Source organism: Mauremys mutica, chromosome 23 (genome assembly GCF_020497125.1).
Source record: "Mauremys mutica isolate MM-2020 ecotype Southern chromosome 23, ASM2049712v1, whole genome shotgun sequence".
Taxonomy (NCBI): Eukaryota; Metazoa; Chordata; order Testudines; family Geoemydidae; genus Mauremys; species Mauremys mutica.
The window spans coordinates 10,150,958-10,171,326 of record NC_059094.1 but is presented as its reverse complement, the minus strand read 5'-3'; the positions used below and the strand labels follow the sequence as shown (position 1 = coordinate 10,171,326).

The 20,369-nt window shown below is 52.0% G+C and overlaps 1 protein-coding gene across 3 annotated transcripts; it reads right to left on the bottom strand.

Moving 5' to 3' along the window:
- Positions 1–994: 994 nt before the first annotated feature.
- On the bottom strand, positions 995–19,372 carry CATSPER4 (cation channel sperm associated 4). 3 transcript variants are annotated; one of them, XM_044997442.1, is made up of 13 exons: positions 18,630–19,372; positions 15,335–15,571; positions 14,869–14,952; positions 12,934–13,077; positions 10,744–10,845; positions 9,638–9,735; positions 8,303–8,423; positions 7,314–7,447; positions 6,354–6,546; positions 4,408–4,622; positions 2,589–2,751; positions 2,131–2,314; positions 995–1,621 (listed from the first exon to the last, which is right to left on the bottom strand). In XM_044997442.1, exons 2-12 carry the CDS (start codon positions 15,419–15,421, stop codon positions 2,198–2,200), a joined length of 1,458 nt encoding a protein of 485 aa, XP_044853377.1. In that variant the 5' UTR covers positions 15,422–15,571; positions 18,630–19,372; the 3' UTR covers positions 995–1,621; positions 2,131–2,197. The 3 variants fall into 3 exon arrangements, with proteins under 3 accessions (XP_044853377.1, XP_044853379.1, XP_044853378.1); XM_044997444.1 differs by lacking the exon at positions 12,934–13,077; XM_044997443.1 differs by lacking the exons at positions 14,869–14,952; positions 15,335–15,571; positions 18,630–19,372 and adding an exon at positions 13,728–13,883.
- Between the last annotated feature and the right edge of the window lie 997 nt (positions 19,373–20,369).

Sequence of the window (20,369 nt, the reverse complement as noted above, 5' to 3'; positions counted from 1 at the left end):
GTGCGTGCGAGGAACTGGGAGCAAGAGGCGTGCAAGAAGCTGAGAGTGAGTAGGCATCCTGCTGGAGGATTGCGAAGTACAAGCATTATCAGACACCAGGAGGAAGGTCCAGTGGTGAGGATAAAGAAGGTGCTCGGAGGAGGCCATGGGGAAGTAGCCCAGGGAGGTGTAGCTGTTGCGCAGCTGTACCAGGAGGCACTCTAGACAGCTGCAATCCACAGGGCCCTGGGCTGGAACCCGGAGTAGAGGGTGGGCTTGGGTTCCCCCCAAACCTCCCAACTCCTGATCAAACACAGGATGAACTGACCTGGACTGTGGCTTCTACCAGACGGGAAGGTCTCTGGGCTGTTTTCTGACCCACAGGGTTGTTGGTGCCATTAGGCATATCCCTAGATAATTCAGGAGGGTAGAAAACCACAGTATTAATGAAGCTTTTATGTACCAGGCCTGAATGGACCAAAGTTATTTTTTGCTTGTCCAGAGTGCCTCCATGTCTAAACTCTGATTGAACTCCAAGGTCAGAATTGAGAATGGAATGTCTAACTGCTCCTTATCAGTGTAAGACACCAGAAGATAGGGCCCCTTTTTACTACTTGTGTTTAGTTTAGAAAGAGGGGAGGGGAGGCAAAGTAATAAATTCAGAAGTAAACCAAGGTAACAGCCTTGAAAAGTTACGAGATGAATTGTTTGCTGTCAAGGATGATTTAATTGTTAACTATACACTGTATGTACTATATAGGAGGGGGGAGGAGACTAGTGGGGGGTAATGAGGATGCCTAGTTGAAGTCATGTATAAGAAGAGACACACAGCTTGTATCTGTGTGCAGGATTTGAGATTGTGATATCTCCCTGGCACCTTTATTTGGGCTCAAATAAACTTTTTCTGCATTCTCCACCTTGGTGTGTTGTTTGGAACGAAGCACACTGGGCAACGAACCACTGTTTGCTGCCTCAGGCCTTTTGGGCCGGCAACAGGGTGAATCTGTGAGGCGAGCAAATCCGCCATTAAGCGCAGGACCCACCAAGGTAGAGGAGGAACTTTGTCACAGAACATAACAGCCACAGAAACACCGCTCGATGCTCTTTATTATGATCATTCATCCGAGACCAGCACAAGCATCACAGCTGATCAACACAAGCCACGTGTTTCTTGACAGGTATTAGTCTCAAATATGCTGGCACCAGCTACCTTCCCCAGACACTGCTCATTTTAATGCAAGGCTACATGAGTGCTGGAGTGCATCCAGCCCAGCGAACATGGGGGCAGATACAGCTGAATCAGAGCAGTTGCCTTCTGCACCTGGAGTTTGGAGAGCGCTGGGTGGGAAATGCAGATGTGGCACCTCCTGGCTTTGGAAAGTCAAACGATCCCATCCAGGAGACACGTCAGCACCTCACCGGGTTGTGTCACTCACCAGCGTGAGTATTAAAAGTGCAAAACAATTTCATCAGCCCTTTTCCTCTCACTGCACAGGGCACGGCCTGTGCAAACAGTCCTGGACTTCCGGGTAGCTGCCTGTCGGTAGAGTCTTGAGGAGGCATCCGCCAGGACAACGTTATGGACACATCTTCTGCTCCATCACACATTTCCCAGATTTAGACATTGCATCCATTCCTGATGCTGAAAGAGAAGCCCCTTTTACAGGCACAAGCATGAACACCCAATGCTTCATCCTGCATCCCTGCTCTTACCACCTGGAGGGCTCTGTTCTCACAGGGGCTCTGGGAAAGAGGGTGGGAGCCGACGCTCTGACCACAGGCTCTGCAGCAACTCTTCTCTCCCTGATGTTCTTTGCTTTGTGCTTTGTAGGCACCAAACCATGAATACGCTGGACATGGTCTCCCCATCCAAGAGACAGTCCAGCCCACATCAGAGTCATCCCAATGGACCCAGCAAACATGACAGACCTGGCATTAATCCAAGCCACCCCTGTCTCCTGCCACTCCTCCAGGTATGGCTTTGTCCGACTAGAAGCTGGTATTTCATGGTGCGTGCTCCTTGGAGCTCTGACCCCTTGTCCACACTTGCTTCTCGGCATCCCAAAGACAGAAGCGTCTCCTCCGTAAAGCAAATAAATCCCCCCCCTCCCTCCGTTACAAAAGAAGCATTTATGCCGCAGCTCCACTAACAGCTCCACGGTTGCACGGTCCGGGGGCAGATTCCCACTCGCAGCTCCATGGTCCCGCTCTGGCACAGCTAAGGAGGCACTGACTGGTTAAGCAGAGAATGGCGTCGGGCTTTCAAGAAGGCCAGCTTCACCGCCCCCCTGTGGTACCCTGATGACGTGACATCCTCTGGGTCAATCATGTTCACCTACCAAAGGGAGAAAGAACATGGCTGATGAGCAGGGGACGGTTCAGAAAACAGACTGCAGCCTTTACACCTGCAGCCCCTTGCCCTCCTCCAAGAGGCTTGGGATCTCGCGCTAGCTGCACATTTAGTGCGAAGGGGCCACAGTATTTTCAACTGCAGCTGAAATCAGTCGGCGCATAGCCCTGAACGGGGAGTGAAATTCACCCAGGGCAGAGAGACAGCACAAGGCGTAGGCACCACTGACACCAGCTGAGAACCGGGCTCTACACTGTACCTTCTCCAGAGTCATCAGCGTGGACAGGATATCTCCAGACCTCCCAGCAGCCACCTCGTTGCCAAGCAGGCCGTCGGAGATGTTGGTGTTCTGGATGTTTCGCAGCACTCTCTCCTCCTCCTGTTCTTTATTGAACGCAATGGACCTCACTTCCTTGACTATTCTGTGGGGACCAAGCCGGGAGAGTAAGCAGTGAGCTTCTGCCAGCAACTACATTCACCTCCAGTGCATCTCCTGCAGCTCTGGGAACATCCCCTTCCACCGCCAAACACACTCATCTCCAAGTCTCCACTGTAGGGCTTCCACCCCCCAAATGGCCTTGGCTTCCATTCTCCCGTCCTCCAGGCAGTAGGGAGCAGGGCCTTAAGGCCACCACTTCAGAGTCTCCTTCCCCAGGAAACTGCACCACCACATGGCCCCCAGCTCTCTTTCCTGGACCCCATGACAGTAAGGTTCAACCATTAAAGCAGTATGGTCCTGAATCACAGCCCACTGAAACTGCTGGGCATCTTTCCACTGGGCTTTGGGTCAGGCCATCTTCCAAACTTCATCTCCAAGGCTCAGACTCATAGACTTTAAGGTCAGAAGGGACCATTATGATCATCTAGTCTGACCTCCTGCACAACGCAGGCCACAGAATATCACCCACCCACTTCCGTAACAAACCCCTGACCTATGTCTGAGTTATTGAAGTCCTCAAATCATGGTTTAAAGACCTCAAGGTGCAGAGATGCTGACGTACTGTCCCCTCCATGCTACTGACACCAAGAACTGTCACCCAAGAAGTTCTGCTCCAGAGGCCCCAAGCCTGCAAGCTCCCCTCATCAAGTCCTAATCAGCCAGGAGGCTAGATAGCTCAGACAATCTGAGGATCTGGGGAGGGATAGCTCAGTGGTTTGAGCATTGGCCTGCTAAACCCAGGGTTATGAGTTCAATCCTTGAGGGGGCCACTTAGGGATCTGGGGCAAAAATTGGTCCTGCTAGTGAAGGCAGGGGGCTGGACTCCATGACCTTTCAAGGTCCCTTCCAGCTCTAGGAGATAGGTATATCTCCAATGATTACCTTTAGGCGATAGCAGTGGGGCTCACTGCCTCTACCTTGCAGGTCTGCATCTGTCCTAGGTTAGGAGTGACAGGGATGCCTGTAGAACATGAGCTTGGTGGTCTCAGCACAGGTTTAGTGGAGAAGTGTCCAAGACGAACATGCTGTGGGCCCCTGTTGGCAGTTTCAGTGAAGGAGCCTAGGACTTGATGGACCATGGGGGCTGAATGCCCTAGAGGTGATCCCCAAGGTAAGGCTGAGGCATGATGGTAGGGGGCAGCTTGGGGAAGCTTTGCCTGTTCTGTTACTATATTCTTGCCCCAAGGTTACAATAGCCCATACCCCAATGCTGATGGCCTGTTCTCACACAGACAGCGAAACCATGTGCTTCTGTCATCCTCCAATTCTCTAATCATCCTAGGGCAAGGCTCTGAGCTTTGCCTTTTACCCACCAACTCTCTTCCCTGGGTTTCAAAGTCATGCTCTTCCACCAGCACTCTGCTGCCGCAGAACCCAAGACATGGCACTTTCAAGGGTGTAATGTTAATACCTGAAGATCTGTCAACTGAGAGCCATAAGCCCCACCACCCTGCCACTCACAGGATCACAGACTCAGCTCTCCCCCCACAGCACATAGGTCTCCCACTCTAGAGTCTGGGTGGCTGCATCTCCCCTGTGTTGCTTTGATGAAGTGAAATATAACTAAATTTACCTGACCCTGCCCACCAGGGAGATCCCAACCCCAGCACAGGAGAGGGGCGTGCGTGTAAGGACCTACGTGCTAAGCTCATCCCGGATCTCTTTGTATCGTTTCAGGTTCTCTTGGATCCCTTCCAAGATAAGACAGAAATCATCACAGGTAGCTTCAGTCAGGTTGCCCAGGTTGCCGTACATCAGCGGCATCTGGCGATGCGTCATGGGGGTATCCTGCATCACTGCTTTCAAATGCACCAGGTTCAGCTCCGGAGATGAGTCGTCACCCCCAACATCGGACTGAAGGAACATAAGAATGGCCATACTGGTTCAGACCAAAGATCCATCTAGCCCAGTATCCTGTCTTCCAACAGCGGTCAATGCCAGGTGCCCCAGAGGGAACGAACAGAACAGGGAATCATCAAGTGATCCATCTTCTGTTGCTCATGGAATTTTCCAATAGAAAATGCAGTTTCCACAAACATCAACATTTTCCACAGGAAAATGTCAATTTTGCTGAAATTTTTTTGATTTTATCAGGAAAAATCCAAGTTGGTTCAACCTCAGAGTATTTCATTTTACTGAACTGATCCCAAATTTTTCTTTTCAAGCCAGTTGCAACATTAAACACCCCTATTGTGGCGTATTCTCTCCAGCGGACTGGGCTCTTTGAGGGATGATAAGATGGACTCCCCTCTAAGCCAGCTGTGTGGTGCATCACAGGAATCACATGGTGCATCATAAGACATTTAGTTCAGCCAGGGATCTGGCCAGTAGTGAAGAATGGGGCTATTGGGCGCCCGAAATATAAATCCCATGAAGCGATGCGCCACAATAGGGCACAGCAGTTTAATGTCAAACTGGCTCAAAATAAAGGGTTTTGAGTTAGTTCAATTAACCAAAATTAGACGTTTCTCTTTCAGCCAGCTGATGTGTTTAATTTTGATTGCAAATGTCAAGCAGAAATTTTTCAGAATATTTCATCCTGAGCAAAGCGTCGGGGTTTCGACATGTCCTCGCGATTTGGGACTCAAGCAAATGTTGGCATATCGGCATTTCCCCTGGGACAGAAATTCCAGAACTTGGCTCAGCTCTGTTTGGTACCTTTGTTGATGAGATCAGAGAAGGGACTGGTTTGTGCTCAACCACTGCCATGGTGTCATAAAGGCTCTTTCTGGTTGAAATTAACCCCTGTGCAGGTTCCAGGCACCATAGTAATGTCCCTAAGGGTATGTCTACACTAACAAAAAAAAGGACCTGGGGGAGCAAGTCTCAGAGCCTGGGTCAACTGACTCCAGTTGTGCTCCAGGACTAAAAACAGTTGTGTTTAGCCTTTCCCGCTCGGGCTGGATTCCAGGCTCTGAAACCCAGTGAAGTGGGAGGGTTTCAAACCCAAACCTGGTCATCTACACTGCTGTTTTTAGCCCCTGGCACAAGCTCCAGGAGTCTGAGTCAGGTGACCCAGGCTCTGAGACTTGCTGCCGCTGGTCATTTCTTCTTGTAGTGTAGACGTACCCTCAAGCCTCCAAAACAGATCTTCAGTGGAGTGCCTAGACCTCCTGTTGGCTCTCAGCACAGGAGTGCAATCCCCAATAGGAGACTATAGTACAGCTGGTAAAAAAAGGGGCTCCTTGGTCAGATTACACCTCCCATGATGCACCACAGGCTCCCCTTTTGGAGAGAAGAGGCAGTGCATCATGGGAGATATAGTCTGGCTGGAGAGCCCAACCCATAGAAGTGAATGGGAACATACAGCAACTGAACTACAGCTCCCATGAGGCACCATGGCAGCATTTCCAAATGTTGATTTGGGGGCATGTGTGTTTGGGTCTGTAGCTCACCCTAAAATACAGGATCTTTGAATTTTTTTCAAGCTACAGTGCTTTGCTTTAATGCTCTAGGGCCAGATCTTGAGGGTCTTCCTTCATCAATGTTCACGCTGTCCTTACTCAGGTATAACTCCTAGTGGGAGCAAAACCTGAACAAAAGCCTCAGGATTCAGCCATCACACTGGCTGCGTCCAACACTTACCTCCCAGTCCACGTACTTGTCGGGGTGGAGGAGCTGGTCTCTTTTCTGCTTCTCCTCAGCGTAGGCGAGCATTGTCTGCTCCAGGTTTGACGTCACCACGGCCACCAGCAGGTTGGTGCAGATAAAGGCCCCGCCCGTGATGAAGATGAAAAAGTAAAGGGCACCCCCTATTTTCAGGGTGATCCCCTCTTCCCTGACAGGGACAGAAGGAATTCATTCATGGGGGGTGAGCAGCAAAACCTTCCTGTGAAGCCTTCAGAGACTTATGCAGAGGGGAGTCCTACCCTTCCCGCCTCTGTGCCCCTAATCAGGAGAAGGGGAGCAGTCCTGCCAATCTCTCTCTGAGCCCCAAGCAGGGGGAACCACCCCCCTTTCCCTCTCACCCCCCATGTGGAAGGAAAAGCAGGCCATCCAAGGCCCCACATGGGGGGGTCAGACTTCCAACTTCTGCCCAAATGCCCCAGGCGTTGTCCCTTGCTCGGATCACAATTAAAGACCCTCTCAAATTGGCTTGAAATAATTAGGACAAAGGAAAGGGTTTGATCGCAGAGGCTTGCTTCTGTCTACATAACAATCCACTGCCATGGGTCACCAGCAGAGCCTGAACCCCAAATCTCTAGCATAAACAGCATCAGTTTCTACCACCTGAGCTAAAGGAGGGACATTGTTAGGTGGTACTTGTAGTAGGCTCTTATCCTCTGAGATGGAAGGAGCCCAAAGACCCACACTCGCTCTCCTAACATGGGTTACACTACCTGCTTGTGGGTGTGTTTGTGTGCACGCATTAGCTATCTCTGGGTGTGTCTGTGCATTGCGGGGAGAAGGAGAGCATTGTGCTGTTTGCTTGTGCATGTGTGTCAGTTGGGGTGCACTCCTCTTGCACGAGTATGCTGTTGGGGGGGGGCTTGGTTCCCTATGCTGAATGTGGGGGTGCGTCTGAAACCTAACAGGTTCACTCACTCAAAAGTCTTGTATATGTTCAGCCATCCATCCTGCGTGAGGCAGATGAAGAGCGAATACAAAGCCGCCCCTAGATTTCCAAAGTGCATCGGGAGCAGATTTCCAAAGAGTGTCACTCCGAACACTGAGAAGACCTGCAGAGAGACAGCGCTGGCCGGAAGCTCTGGCCAGCTCCCGCCCGAGACCCATGGTCAGCCTCAGCCAGCTAAAATGAGCAGCCCCAAAATCTACCGTAAAACAAACCCCTCGCAGACCAGGGCTTGGAAGCAGGTGGGCGCTTCCGGAACTAGGTTTCCCCCTCTCTCTCTCTCCTTGGACTCTGGGCTTGTTCTAGGAGGATCTACACCCTTTCGCCATCCAGCTGGTACCTTGCTCTACACCCGGTAGAGTCCAAAGGCAGCTCAGAGATCCCTAACCAGATCTCCCCATAGGCGCCGACTCCGTGAGTGCTCCAGGGCTGGAGCACCCATGGAAAAAAACGAGTGGGTGCTTAGCACCCACCGGCAGCCAGCTTCCCCTTTTCCCCCTCCCCTCTAGTGCCTCCCTTTCGCCGCCCACCAATCAACTCCTCCCCCTCCCTCCCGGCCCCACCCACCTGCCACGATCAGCTGTACCGGGGCATGCAGGAGACACTGGGAGGGAAGGGGGGACGGGACGGGACGGAACTGGGTGGAAAGAGGTGGGGTGGGGCTTGGCGGAAGGGGCGGAGCAGGGGCGGGGCACCCTGGGGGCAAGGAGGAAGGCAGCGCCTGTGGATCTCCCATTTACTCCTCCGGGTTAAGATGGAGGCTCTTCGATGCCATTCACCAACGGGCCAGCTCCCACCGCGGTTTGTGAGAAGGCCCACTGGGGAGGGGAAGGGAACAGGAGGAAGTGGAAGAAAAGGAGAAGCGGAAAGAGAGAGGAGAAGGAGGGAAGTGGAAAGAGAAGGAAGGAGGGAGAACTCCAGATTTATACCGGGCCCCACCCAAAGGGCTTGACTGTCTCACCAGCATGATGACAAAGAGCAGGGCCATGATATTGGCCATGTCTGGGATGGACTGTAGGATCACCCGGATCATCCTGGCCAGCCCCTTGACCAGCGTGCAGACCTGCATCAGCCTCATCACCCTGAGAGGAGACAGAGGAGTCGTGAGCAGCTTGTGCCGGGAGGGAGATGATGCCAGGCCCACGTGACTTGGAAGAATCTTCTTCGAAGAATCTTTCGGGCCTTCCAGCCTCCAAGCAGCTCCTGCCACTGCTCAGCCCAGCAAGGAGAGCATAGCTCAGCACAGGAGTGAGAGCAGAAATCTGCCAGCCAGGAGTTCTGGGTTCCGCACCCATCTCTGCCACTAAGGCCCGGTCGACACTCAAAAGTTAAGTCGACCCTCTACGTTGCTCAGAGGTGTGAAAAATCCACACCCCTGAGCGACGCAGTTAAGCCGACCTAACCCCTGGTGTAGACAGCGCTAGGTCGATGGAAGAATTCTTCCCTTAACCTAGCTACCGCCTCAGGCAGGTGGATTAATTTCAGTGACAGTAATGAATGCTCCTGTTGCAGTATACTGAAGCATTGCAGCGATACTGTTGTAGCGTTTCAAGTGTAGCCTCCCCTAGGGTGACCAGATGTCCCGATTTTATAGGTGACCAGATGTCCTGATTTTGAGGTCTTTTTCTTATATAGGTTCCTATTACCCCCCACCGCCTGTCCCGATTTTTCACACTTGCTGTCTGGTCTCCTTTCCATATTGTACTGTTTTTCTTAAGACAAGAAATTCAGCTAAGTTTGGCTATTTGGATTCTTGAACATTTTTAAGAACAAAACGGGTGTGTAGTCAAGCAATTGGGTCCACCTTTGAGCCAATAGGTACGTCTACACATGCTGCAGCTATACCTCCAACTCAGGGGTCTCAAAGTCCTGGCCATCTGCGGCCCGAGAACCTCCCCACTGAGGCCTGCGGAGGACAGACGCATGCAGACACGCTGCCAGCCATGTCTGCTGCAGGCTCCGCCCCCCGCCGCTCCCATTGGCCAAGGGAGAGGGCCAGAGATATCATCACTAGTCGCTGGGCAGAGTCAGCCATGGAGGCAGCATCACTTTTTTCCCCACAATGAATAGAAACAAGTCAAAATTCCGAACACAACTATCTGACGCACACCTTGCTGCGATCCTGCAGGTTTCAACTGCTCAGTCCCGGAAGCCAAACATCAACAACCTGACAGAACTGAAGCATTGCCAAGTGTCTGGCAAACACTAAAAACTGATCTGTGTTTTACCAAGATCTTGTCAACAAACCAATAACAACAGCAAGACACGCTATAAGACAAAGTAGCCCTTTCCCTACCTGAGGACCCAGAAAATCTTTTGGTTGTTCAGCACAGGGATGAAAGGCCCCACACAGAGATATGCCACGATAAAAAAATTGACGACGTTCCAACCGTCCTGCGGAAGAGAAAACCCCACCCTGAGAAGCAGAGGATAAGCAGGGCTGGTCAGCACAGGCCCTAGGAGCAGTGACACTGTAAGCTCCGGGGGCAGGGACCGTATTTTTACACAGCACATTGCACAACAGAGCCCTGATCCCAGATTGGGGCCTCTAGGACCTACCGTAATACATATAATACATGGTAATAATGAGAGAACAGAGGAGGGGGTGCAGCTCAGTTTGAAACCTGCCAATAAGAAGGGCCAGATCCTTAGCGGGTGTGAATCAGCGTCGCTCCATTGAAATCAATGGGACAATTCTTATACCAGCTGAGGATCTGGCCCATAAAGACATCTCTGAAATCTGACTTTACCACTCACCGCCAGATCAAGAATGTGAAGGATTTTACATTCTATTCCCGGCTCAGTCGTAGTCTGACTATGTGATGTTGGACAAGACGCTTATTCTCGTTGGGCCTCAGTTTCCGCAGTTGTTAAATGAGGTTAGTGCTCCTTACCCACCTTTCATGTTCTGAGGTCTGATGGATGAAAAATATGCATAGGCTGATTTTCTGCTGTCCTACACCTGATGGAGTCCTTTACGTCAGTGCAAAGTGGATGTGCGACACCACTGACACCGAGTGATAGTGCTGCCACATCCACTTTGCACTACACAAACGACTACACAAGGTGCTGGACCATGGAGAATTGGGCCCTAGGTAAGTAAGTGTCTAGCTTTGAAACCTGGACTGGTTTTGTTTCTTTTAAAGCCAATTCTATTCCAGAAGGCCCTTGGCATGGCCCAGAGACGTTATTCATGGTTCCACACAGATATGAATAGCCTGTCAAGTATGCTTTTAGTCATTTAACTCTAAAATCAGTGGTAACATTCCCACTGACTTTAAGAGGAGAAGGAGCAGGCTCTTAATCTGTATTAGTTTTACTGCAAAGCCTCTAAAACATATGTTAATATAATAAAGTAATAATCTGGCATATTGGATCTAAACAGCCGTGCTTAGCGCTCACCTTCCAGTACAGCCAGAATCCATAGTACCAGTTGAGAAACACCTCACAGGTAAGGACAGTCAGGACAATGTTATCGATGGCAGAGAACAACCCATAGTATTTCTACAAGAGAAAATAGAAGAAAAAACAAACTCAGCCATGTCCCCAGGGGACTCTGCTTGTGTCTTCCTCACACTGTTCAACTGCGATCAAAACCAAAATCAGTCGTGGCAGTTTCAGTTCAGCAAAGTGCTTAGGGGTGGGCTTGAATTCAATAGGGTTTACCCACATGTTTGAAGTTCAGCACACACGTAAGTGCTTTGCTGAATAGGGAGGCGATTACTTACGTGCTTAAGTGGCTGGCTGAATCGGGGCCAGGAGGAGGGATGTGGACAGAGGGGTGGGGATGATGGACAGAAGGAGAAAAGGTATAATAGAGAGACAAAGAAAAGTGCTACAGTCAACTGAAGAAAAGGTAATACTAAAAGGAGAGAGCAAGAAAAAAATACAGGTGAGGAAAAACCTCTGGCGATAGGAAAGACAACAGATTAATTTTAAAAAAGAAAAGAAATCACACAGAACGAGTAAGAGGGTCAAAGCAACTTTTTTTTCCTGTGGAAAACTTTGATTTTTTGGGGGCAGAAATTCAAATGCCGAAATATTTGGGCGGAAAACTAAAATAGTTGTGTTTGGAAATACTGCTGTGTTGCCTCATGGGAGTTGTAGTTTCAGTGTCTCATGCTCCCATTTCTCCTCTATGGGACAGGTTCCCTGGTCAGACTACAGTTCCCATGATGCACCGCAGTCTCCTCTCTTGGGGAGAGGAAGCAGTGCATCATGGGAGTGCCTGGCCATGATACATCGTGAGAGATGTAGTCCAGCCAGAGAGAGCTTGGCCTATAGAGAAGAATGTGGCTATGAGGCAACTGAATACTCAAGGAGCTGACTGAGGAGATACCTGAGCCATTAGCGATTCATGGAAGTCGGGTGAGATTCCAGAGGACTGGAAAAAGACAAATATAGTGTCCATCTATAAAAAGGGGAATAAGGACAACCCAGGGACCAGTAAACAGACCAGTCAGCTTAACTTCAGTAACCAGAAAGATAATGGAGCAAATAATTAAGAAAACAATTTGCAGACACCTAGAAGATAATAAGGTGACAAGTAACAATCAGCATGGATTTCTCTAGAACTGAATAGTAGTGGGGGGAAACGTTCACAGTGAAATCTACACAGCGGTGGAATCAGCTCCTGGGGGATTATAACCAATCTGGGGCAGAGACCTTCTTTCAGTCAATGTCCGTACCACATCTACCACAAAGGGGCCCTGCCCCTGGATTGGGGTTCCTCAGGGCTGCCTCAATACAAATACATTTTCATAAACTAATTAAACGATCTACTTGCAGGTGCTCGGAAAATCCATCCAGTCCTCAAAGAGGGAACACGCTGCATTCTCCCTACATCACAGAGGCCTTGCTTGACGTGCAAAACTCACTCAGCCTTAACTCGGGGACAGCGACCGGTGCGTCCAGACTAATGAACAAATGGGAGCCGTATCACTCGGGAATTTGGAAAGCAACAAGCATAATTCATGAGAAAATTACTGGGAGGAAACAATCCTGCACTAGCTGGAGTGCAGTGCCACACAGCTGGCATGGGTAAATCACGCCACTGTGGAGAGATCCACTTGTGGCACAGAGCCAGCGTGGCAGCTTCTACACTCATCCCCTCCAGGCTGCCAGGGGAAAGAGGACAGAGCTAGGCCTTCCTTTCCCCAGTGGTCCCCAGCCATTGTATTGGGCTGTTAACCGCTGACTTCATCTTAAGTAGCCTGAAGCTGAGGCACTGACTTTGCACCCAGCCATCCCAGGATTAAGGGACCTTTGATCTGCCTTTGCCCTCTCGCCGCTTTCTGAGCAAGGACTGGCCCACTGGGTCTTTTCTCTCTCTAATTGGAATGGCCTATAAGATCTTTAGCAAAGCATTAAATATAACCAACGTGGGAAGACGAATAGGAGAAAAGGAAAAGAGGAGCAGAAGCGTGGAAATGAAAATAGCTCTTTAGGGCAGCAGCCCTCACGATGTGTACGTACAGCACCTAGCGCAACAGGGCCCCGATCTAAGTCCTGAGGCGGCGGAGTCTGAGCTTGTGCTTTCCCTTTGCTCAGAGTTTGCTGCGTGTTGGACCGATTCAGACATTGCAAACGTACCTCTTCGACCTCCGTCTCCGTCCGGCTAGCAATGATGAGCGCGTTGCCGATGATGAGCGCGGCAAGCGTGATTTTAAAGGCGGGATGATTGAGAAACCTGCCCATGCACACCTTTGAGACAAACTCCTCCACGTCCCAGTTATCCTAGGGGGGAACAGAGAGCTGCGTCACCGCCCCAGAGTGGAAGTGGGATGAGCCAGCCGTCTGCAGGAAGAAATTCCAGCCCCAGTTCTGAGCTCCTCTTCTTTCCTATTGTGTTGCAGGTGGGGAGCAAAGGGGTGTGTGGAGGAGGGAAATTCCATTTCACCAAGGGTTTCTAATAGCAACAGAACCTGAAAATTTCAAAATTCTCCACAAGGGAAAAATCCACATTAAAAGAAAAATCATTTTGGGTCGATCAAAACATTGTTGTTTCAATGTCAACCTTTTTAAAATGTTGTCTTGCAGAACTCTCCTTGTCAGAAACCATGACGTGGCGGGACAAGGCCTAGTGGTTGGAGCAGTGAAAGACGGGCCTACTAGTTGGTGCGTTGATAGTCGGTCTGGGAACTGGAGCCAGAGGTCAGACCCAAGAGTCAAAAGTGGGGTCAGAACAAGGCAAGCGTAAGGTTGGGAGATGGATTGGCGCAAGGGCAGGACTGGGAACGAGGCTGGAGCTGGTGCCAGAGCAGGCTGAGGCCTGTGGAGTCCGTCACCACTATCAGGCAGGGGACAGTTCCTCACCACACAACGATGTTGGCCAGACTGGCCAGCTCGTTCTCCTGTGAGGCTTATATACCTGCCCTGAGAGTCACCTGACCAGCTCCTGGCTTGCGGATTGGCTGGAGCCTCGCACAGGACGGACTCATCACCACATGCGGCTCAATCAGGCACTAGTCCAGGGATGATTCCTCCCCACGTTATATTAATACGATACAAAAAAAAAGTTCAAAACAAAAATTTGTTTCCAAACAACAAATTGAAATACTTTGTTCAGAAAAGGTCTGAACCTCTCCCTCCCCACCCTGCTTCCTTCACCTCCCCCTGTTTTCTTCCGGTCTGAAACGCCAGCAAAACTGCCCCAGCGTGGACAGACCCGCATGTGCCGATGGAATACGGTTCGCCACGTTTCTGCCACTAACACACTGTGGGTCCTCTCTGCCCTCAAGTCGCTGGACCACATACAGGCTATAGAGTGTCATTCAATGGAGCTGCCTCTGTTTGCTCAGGCACTAGGGGCTGCGAGCCAGAGGTTCTGGGTTCAATCCCCACAGACAACGTCTCCTCCTGGGGCCTCACATCACAGCAGGAAGGCAATGGCCCGGTTCTCTAAAGATCCCAGTATGATGGGTGCTGAGCTCCTTTGAAAACCTGGCTCCAGCTGTGGGCACGTGAAGATGTAGCCCCATATGGTGAGTGAGTTCCCTTTGCCAGTACCAATACAGGACGCTCAGCTAAAGAGAAAAGGATCAGGATAAAGGCCCCGATAAAGGTCTTCTCCCGCAAACAGGCTCCTTGGCACATTCCAGCCCTTGTAAACTATGGAGATGCTCAACTTGCTGTCAACATCGAGCACTGAACCGGGCGGCAGTCTGGTGTAGGGGTTAGAGCAGGGCCCGGCTGCTGGGAATCCTGGGTTCCACTCCCAGCTCTGCAACCGATGTGCTAAGTGACCTCGGCCAAGTCACTTTCCCTCCACTGGACCTCAGTTTCCCCATCTGTAAAATGGGGGTGCCCCACCTCTCTCAAGGGTTGGAGCTCTGCAGGCAAAAGGGGCTAGAGGAACAGATGGTTAATCATCACCATGAGCTGTCAGAGCCACTTAACATGGGGAGCAGCGAGAGCAGGCCGTCTCCCAGTCCTGCTCTCCCGCACGCCTGTGGGCCCAATCCCAGTGCAGCGGGCTTTGGATCCAGCCACAGGCAGCGTCCCGCAGGGGAAGGGGGCAGCGTGTACCTGGACGCATATGATGTCTCTGCAGTTGATCTTCACCTCTGCTTTCTTGGCTTCCTTCTCCTTGTGCATGGTGTGGCGCCTCCACTGGTAGGAGACATGCGGTCACACACGCCCTTTCCTCACCCCCAGCTTACCCCCACCCCATCTTTGGGCCCCAGTCATCCTTCACGCCCACAAACCCATCCTAGCTTGCCAGGAGTTACACACCCACCCCATCGTGGGCTTCCCATGCACTGGGGGACAGGCCAGAGGGCAGGCGGGGCAGTGAGGCAGGGTCCAGCATGGGCTTCCAGCTGTGCACATCTGTAATGTGCAGGAAGAAAACACATCTGGAAGAGGAGGGCCTCTGTGGTGCCAGGCACAAGAGGGATGGTATGGGGGTGTGGGCAGAGTGCTGGTCCCTAAGGGGAACGGGCTGCAAACCCCTCTGTCCCCCAGGCCAAGGGCGCCCATCCCTTTCTCTCACCAGGCGGGACCCCAGATAAGCAGCCATCTCAGCTCCAGCATGGCGCCTCGGAGTTGCACCTCCTTGCCTGATGTCAGCCACCGGCATTATGACATCACGGTTCTAACCCAATGGAAGCGTCCTGCCGAGCATGTCATCACCGGCCTGCTCTCTCCGCGGTCACCGCTCCCTCCCGTCCTGGCAGGGGAGAGAGGAGCAAAGCTGCTAGGGAGGGCGGTCAGACGCTGGAGCTGGCTGCTGGGGACGGAGAGAGAAAGAGAGAAGGAAGGAAGAGCCGAAATAAAGAGCCAGAAACCAGGAGCAGGTCTGGAGAAGAGAGGAGCTGGGCAGGGGGAGCCGGAATCTGGTCTCATCCCCTGCCTTTTAAACCAAAGTAACGTCCGTGACTCAAGTGGAGTCACTCCTGATTGACCCCAGAGTAAAGGAGAGAAGAATTAGCTTCCTTGGAGGCCGCAGACTTTAGCACTGCTCTCTGCCCTTTAGGCCTGCACTTCACACGGGTGGACCAGTCTAACTTTGTCGGTTAGGGGATGAGACTTTTTCTGTTCTAGTTAGAGCAGGAACTAGCAGGGCCTAGTGTGGAGTTTACTCTGGTATAAAGATGCCTTAGGACGGTACAGCTCAGCCCCCTTCCCGCCCAGGAATAGCGAACCTGGGATAAGCCCATTTATGCCAGCGTGACTGCATCCACACTAGGGGACGCTGTGCCCCTAGAATGAGCTCAACGTGTGTGGGTGGACACGGCCTTAAGAAGTGCTGCTGCTTTGGCTATTAACACCGGGTAAAATGAGGCCCAAGCCCAAATCGCTGTCAATGCCGGTTTTTATTTGTGCCACTAAAACAAGGGAAACGTGCCAGGTATTACTGCCATTACCCTAGTATCGGAGCGCCTCACGCTCTCACAGCGCCCTGGGAGGTAGGGCGGTGCTGTTATCCCCATTGTAGAGATGGGGAAACGGAGGCACGGAGCAGCTAAGTGACTTGCCCAAGGTCACACAAGAAGTCTGTGGTACAACAGGGACTTGAACTCAGGGTGCCAAGTCCTAGACCACTGGGCCATCCTTCTCCTGAGTAACTTTTCTGGCTACTGTTTCATGCAACATCACACGTGTCCTAAGATATTTACAAGGGTCTAGAAGGAGGCGGCTCTAGGATGAGATTATACAAAGTGATTAGGGAGGATTTTGTTCCTTCTACCTGGTTTTACGAACACTGACCCCAAACATCCAAAAACCATGAGTCAAGCTCCCCCCAGCCCTCCCCCCAAAAATCATGAGATTGGCTTAAAAATCAGGACTTTTTAAAAAATAATAATTGGGGTTCTTCTGATTTGCCTTCTGGTGAATGAAAGGGATGGAGGCTGATGGGGAGACAGGGTGGGGGGAATGAACAGGGGACAGAGGCTTGTGGGACTGAGTGGGGGGACTGAGGCTGGTGGAGGACACATAGGACAGGGTCTGAAAATGAACTGAGAAGGGGGTAATGGATGACAGGAGAGGGTGCCCCCGCCAGAGCTGTCAGCTAATGCACTTCACCAGCCATCAATCCACACCATTCAAAAACTAATACTAATAAAGTTACAGGCCATATGCAAACTACTGGCAAATATGCAAATCATCTCATGACATAATTTGCATTCAGTGTCACACAGGTGGCTTCCCCAAACTTGGCACTTTAGCATATTGTTGAGGTCCCCCCAGAAGGGCCGGGGCCCACGGTCCTGCCCCTTTAGCATGTGACCTTGCCAGATTCCTCAAGCCTGGCCAGAGACGTGGCTCGGGGAATCCCGGGATGGTTCGGCCGCTGCCCCAGCACTAAGCCAACGCCGCAGCGTGAGGCGTAGATGGCCCCTCCAGTAGCCCCCTTTCAGATGAGGGCTCGTCTGCTTGTCATTAACGATCCCATGACATTTTCCACAGGACAAAGGGGGATATCCCTGGTGCTGTGGCCAAATTCCAGCTGGAGCCACTGCCTTCTGCCAGTGTCCTGTCCCAACAACAAATTCTTGTATCAATATCAGCCCAGTCCAACCTGCCCCGCCCCCGTCTACCAGCATCCACACCTCACCCCATGCCTGACTAGACCTCTAATTCATAGACTCAGCTCCCAGGACCCATAAATGCTAGCAGGGCCGCCCAGAGGATTCAGGGGGCCTGGGGCAAAGCAATTTTGGGGGGCCCTTCCATAAAAAAAACTTGCAATACTATAGAATACTATATTCTCGTGGGGGCCCCCGTGGGGCCCAGGGAAAATTGCCCCACTTGCCCCCACCCCCGGGCGGCCCTGGGTGCTGGAACTAGGGATGCTACCACACACCCCTAGCCTGAAGTGGGTTTAAAGTTGGGTTCAATGGCTCTGAGTCAACACCCCTGCCAGGACCCGGTCCCCTTGGGGTGGTCGAACCTCTACCAGTAGGTCATTTCCCTCCATTTTCATTTTTCTGCCCGTAATCGCGCCCGCTTTGGTTGGGCCTGCAATTGCCCTTTTGTCCCAGCAGAGGCCAGCGGAAGGCCGAGGAACGGGGCACGGCCGGTTCTCAGCCCAACCCCGCTGGAAAGAGGGGACAGCAGAGAGACCCACTCGCGCTGGGTTATTACCTTACCTAGTTCTTTTCCAGTGCATTCCCCATGGGACAGCAGAGGGAGGGGAAGGTGGGGGGGAGTTGTGCCAATTAGGGGGAGCAAACGCCCCCTCTTCCCCCCCACCCCGGTCTTTACACTTGCTCAAAGTTCCATTGGCCATGGAGGCCCTGCTGCGACCACTTTTCAGCCGTGGTCCCGTGGTAACTCAGTCCAGCTGCTGCCAGAGTAATCCAGAGCCTTGCTCTGTGTGCATGGGCCCAATGCCACTGAAATGTCACCCGTCCACCCCTCCGTACAGATGGAGGGTGGCCAGGCCACACTGCAGTGAGTGGTCTTGCAACTTGGTGCATGGGCTGACAATGCCCCTCAGATTTGGCCCAGCCACCCTCCAGCCAGACAGAGTTGCAGCCGGGCAAAATGGCGCTCCGACATGGCGGACAAAGAATCTGGTCCTGGATGGTGAAGCGCAGGGAAGAATGCCAAGAACTCAACCCCTGGTGGCATTGGCTCATGTGCTGTGTGGATAAGAGAGAGCAGAGACTTCCCAGCCAAAGGAAATTGGGGGTCCCTGATGGGAGGACGGGGGACAAACGGGACTGTAATGGGAACCCCACCAGGGGGGTAGAGACTGGAATTTGCCCCCTCCTCTCAAGGAAGATCTGAATTGCTGTGACTGGTTGCAGGGGAGAATGGAGATGGGATGCTTTCCTCACCGAACAGAAGCCTTTTCAGGGTTTGGATCATAGCATAGGCTGCATTTCCTTTGCTTCCTGCAGATTCAAAGACTTGTTATCAGAGATTTAGTCCAGCTGGAACATTCAGACCTGGATTTTTTATGCCCTGCATGTTCAGACAGGTGGGGCTCCGGTGATCTGGCTTCGGTCCACGCTCAGTTTCCAATGCCTGCGCATGTTCACCAGGCCCCTCTCTGGGCTGGTCTTTGCTGCAGTGTTAGCGCAAGGTAGAACTCGAGTGCTGCCCTTAACCCAACTCCCGTCCACACCTAACAATCTCTAGCTCGAGTCAGGTGGTGTATTCGACCCAAACTACCCGGCCCATTGGGAGTTAAGGCTCAGGTGCTGCTGATATTCCAGCTAGTAATGCAGCGGAGACAGCTACTCTGTGCTGCTAACTAAATACTCCGCCCAATGTATTTGCTCAGTCATCTCAGCCCCGCAGCCAGGGCCGCCGAGAGTGGGTTCAGGCCCCGGTGAAAAATTTTTTTCACAGTTGCTCTCTGGTAACCCTACCTAGAGGCCCGGCTCAGGAACCCAGCCCCATTGTCCTGGGAGCTCTACAGACACAGAGCAAGAGGCAGCCTCTGCCCCGGGGAATTTGCGATGGAGCACAATGGGGTGCTGGCTGGTCCATGCCTGGGTTCCCAGGCTGTGCAATAAAATGCTCAGTGACCAAGTCACCGCGGTGAGACGCGTTTTGTAGCATCCTTTGCCCAAGGGCCACAAAATGCTTGGAGTGACCTCGTCCCTCTGCAAAGGGCCTGTCCCCTGTCCCCGTCCAGTGCCTGCCACGCTGCCATCGCCAGCAGCCCCCTTTCAACTAAGCTGGTGACATCGACCTCAGGATCCCATATGTATCTCGGAGACCACACGCCCCCAGCCAGTCATTGGCTGGTGTAAGCCACACCCACTCTGTGTGGCGCTCTGTCTCCCTCTAGTGGCCAGGAGGCCAGAGACAGAGGTGGATGAGCCTGCTACAGCCTGGCTAACAGACACAAACCCCATGCTTTGGTGTCCCTAAACAGCTAACAGTCCAAAGCTGGAACTGGACAACAGGAGATGGATCACTCCAATAATTGCCCTGTTCTCTTCATTCCCTCTCAAGCATCTGGCAGTGGCCAGTGCCAGGAGATGGGCTAGATGGACCATTGGTCTGACCCAGTATGGCCATTCTTATGCTCCAGGGACCCCCCTCTGTATGAGTCCTAGAACCAGCCACCGCCTGCATGGAGAGTCAAATCCCCAGAGGCCAGGGAAGGGGAGGGGTGAGGCTGAGGATAGGGAGGATTTGGCATCCTTTTCTCTCACACGCCCAGCTCCCTGATGCCCTCCCACACTGCCCCTTTCTTCTTCCAGGGACACTCCATGCAGGACTGGAGAACTAATAGACTTGTGCCATCACGGCTACCCAGGATGTGAACCCTGATTAGCCGAGAGGGGGTAGGGCTTGTCTGGATGAAATCAGAGTGTTTTGCTCTGCATCCAGTTCACTCAAACACCTGCCAAAGAGTTGGAAGGAACAAGCTTTTGTTAAAGAATAATCCCCATCCCTACAATTACAGGCAGCAAGAACTGCCAACACACATCTCTGACCCTTCCAGTGAGTCCTTCAGCAGCACGGTGAGAAGGAGCAGCCTTGTTATTCCTCACATAACCAACGTTGAAAGCACCTTTTCCCATCACAGCAGCACAAAGCCATATTTTGCCCAAATGGGA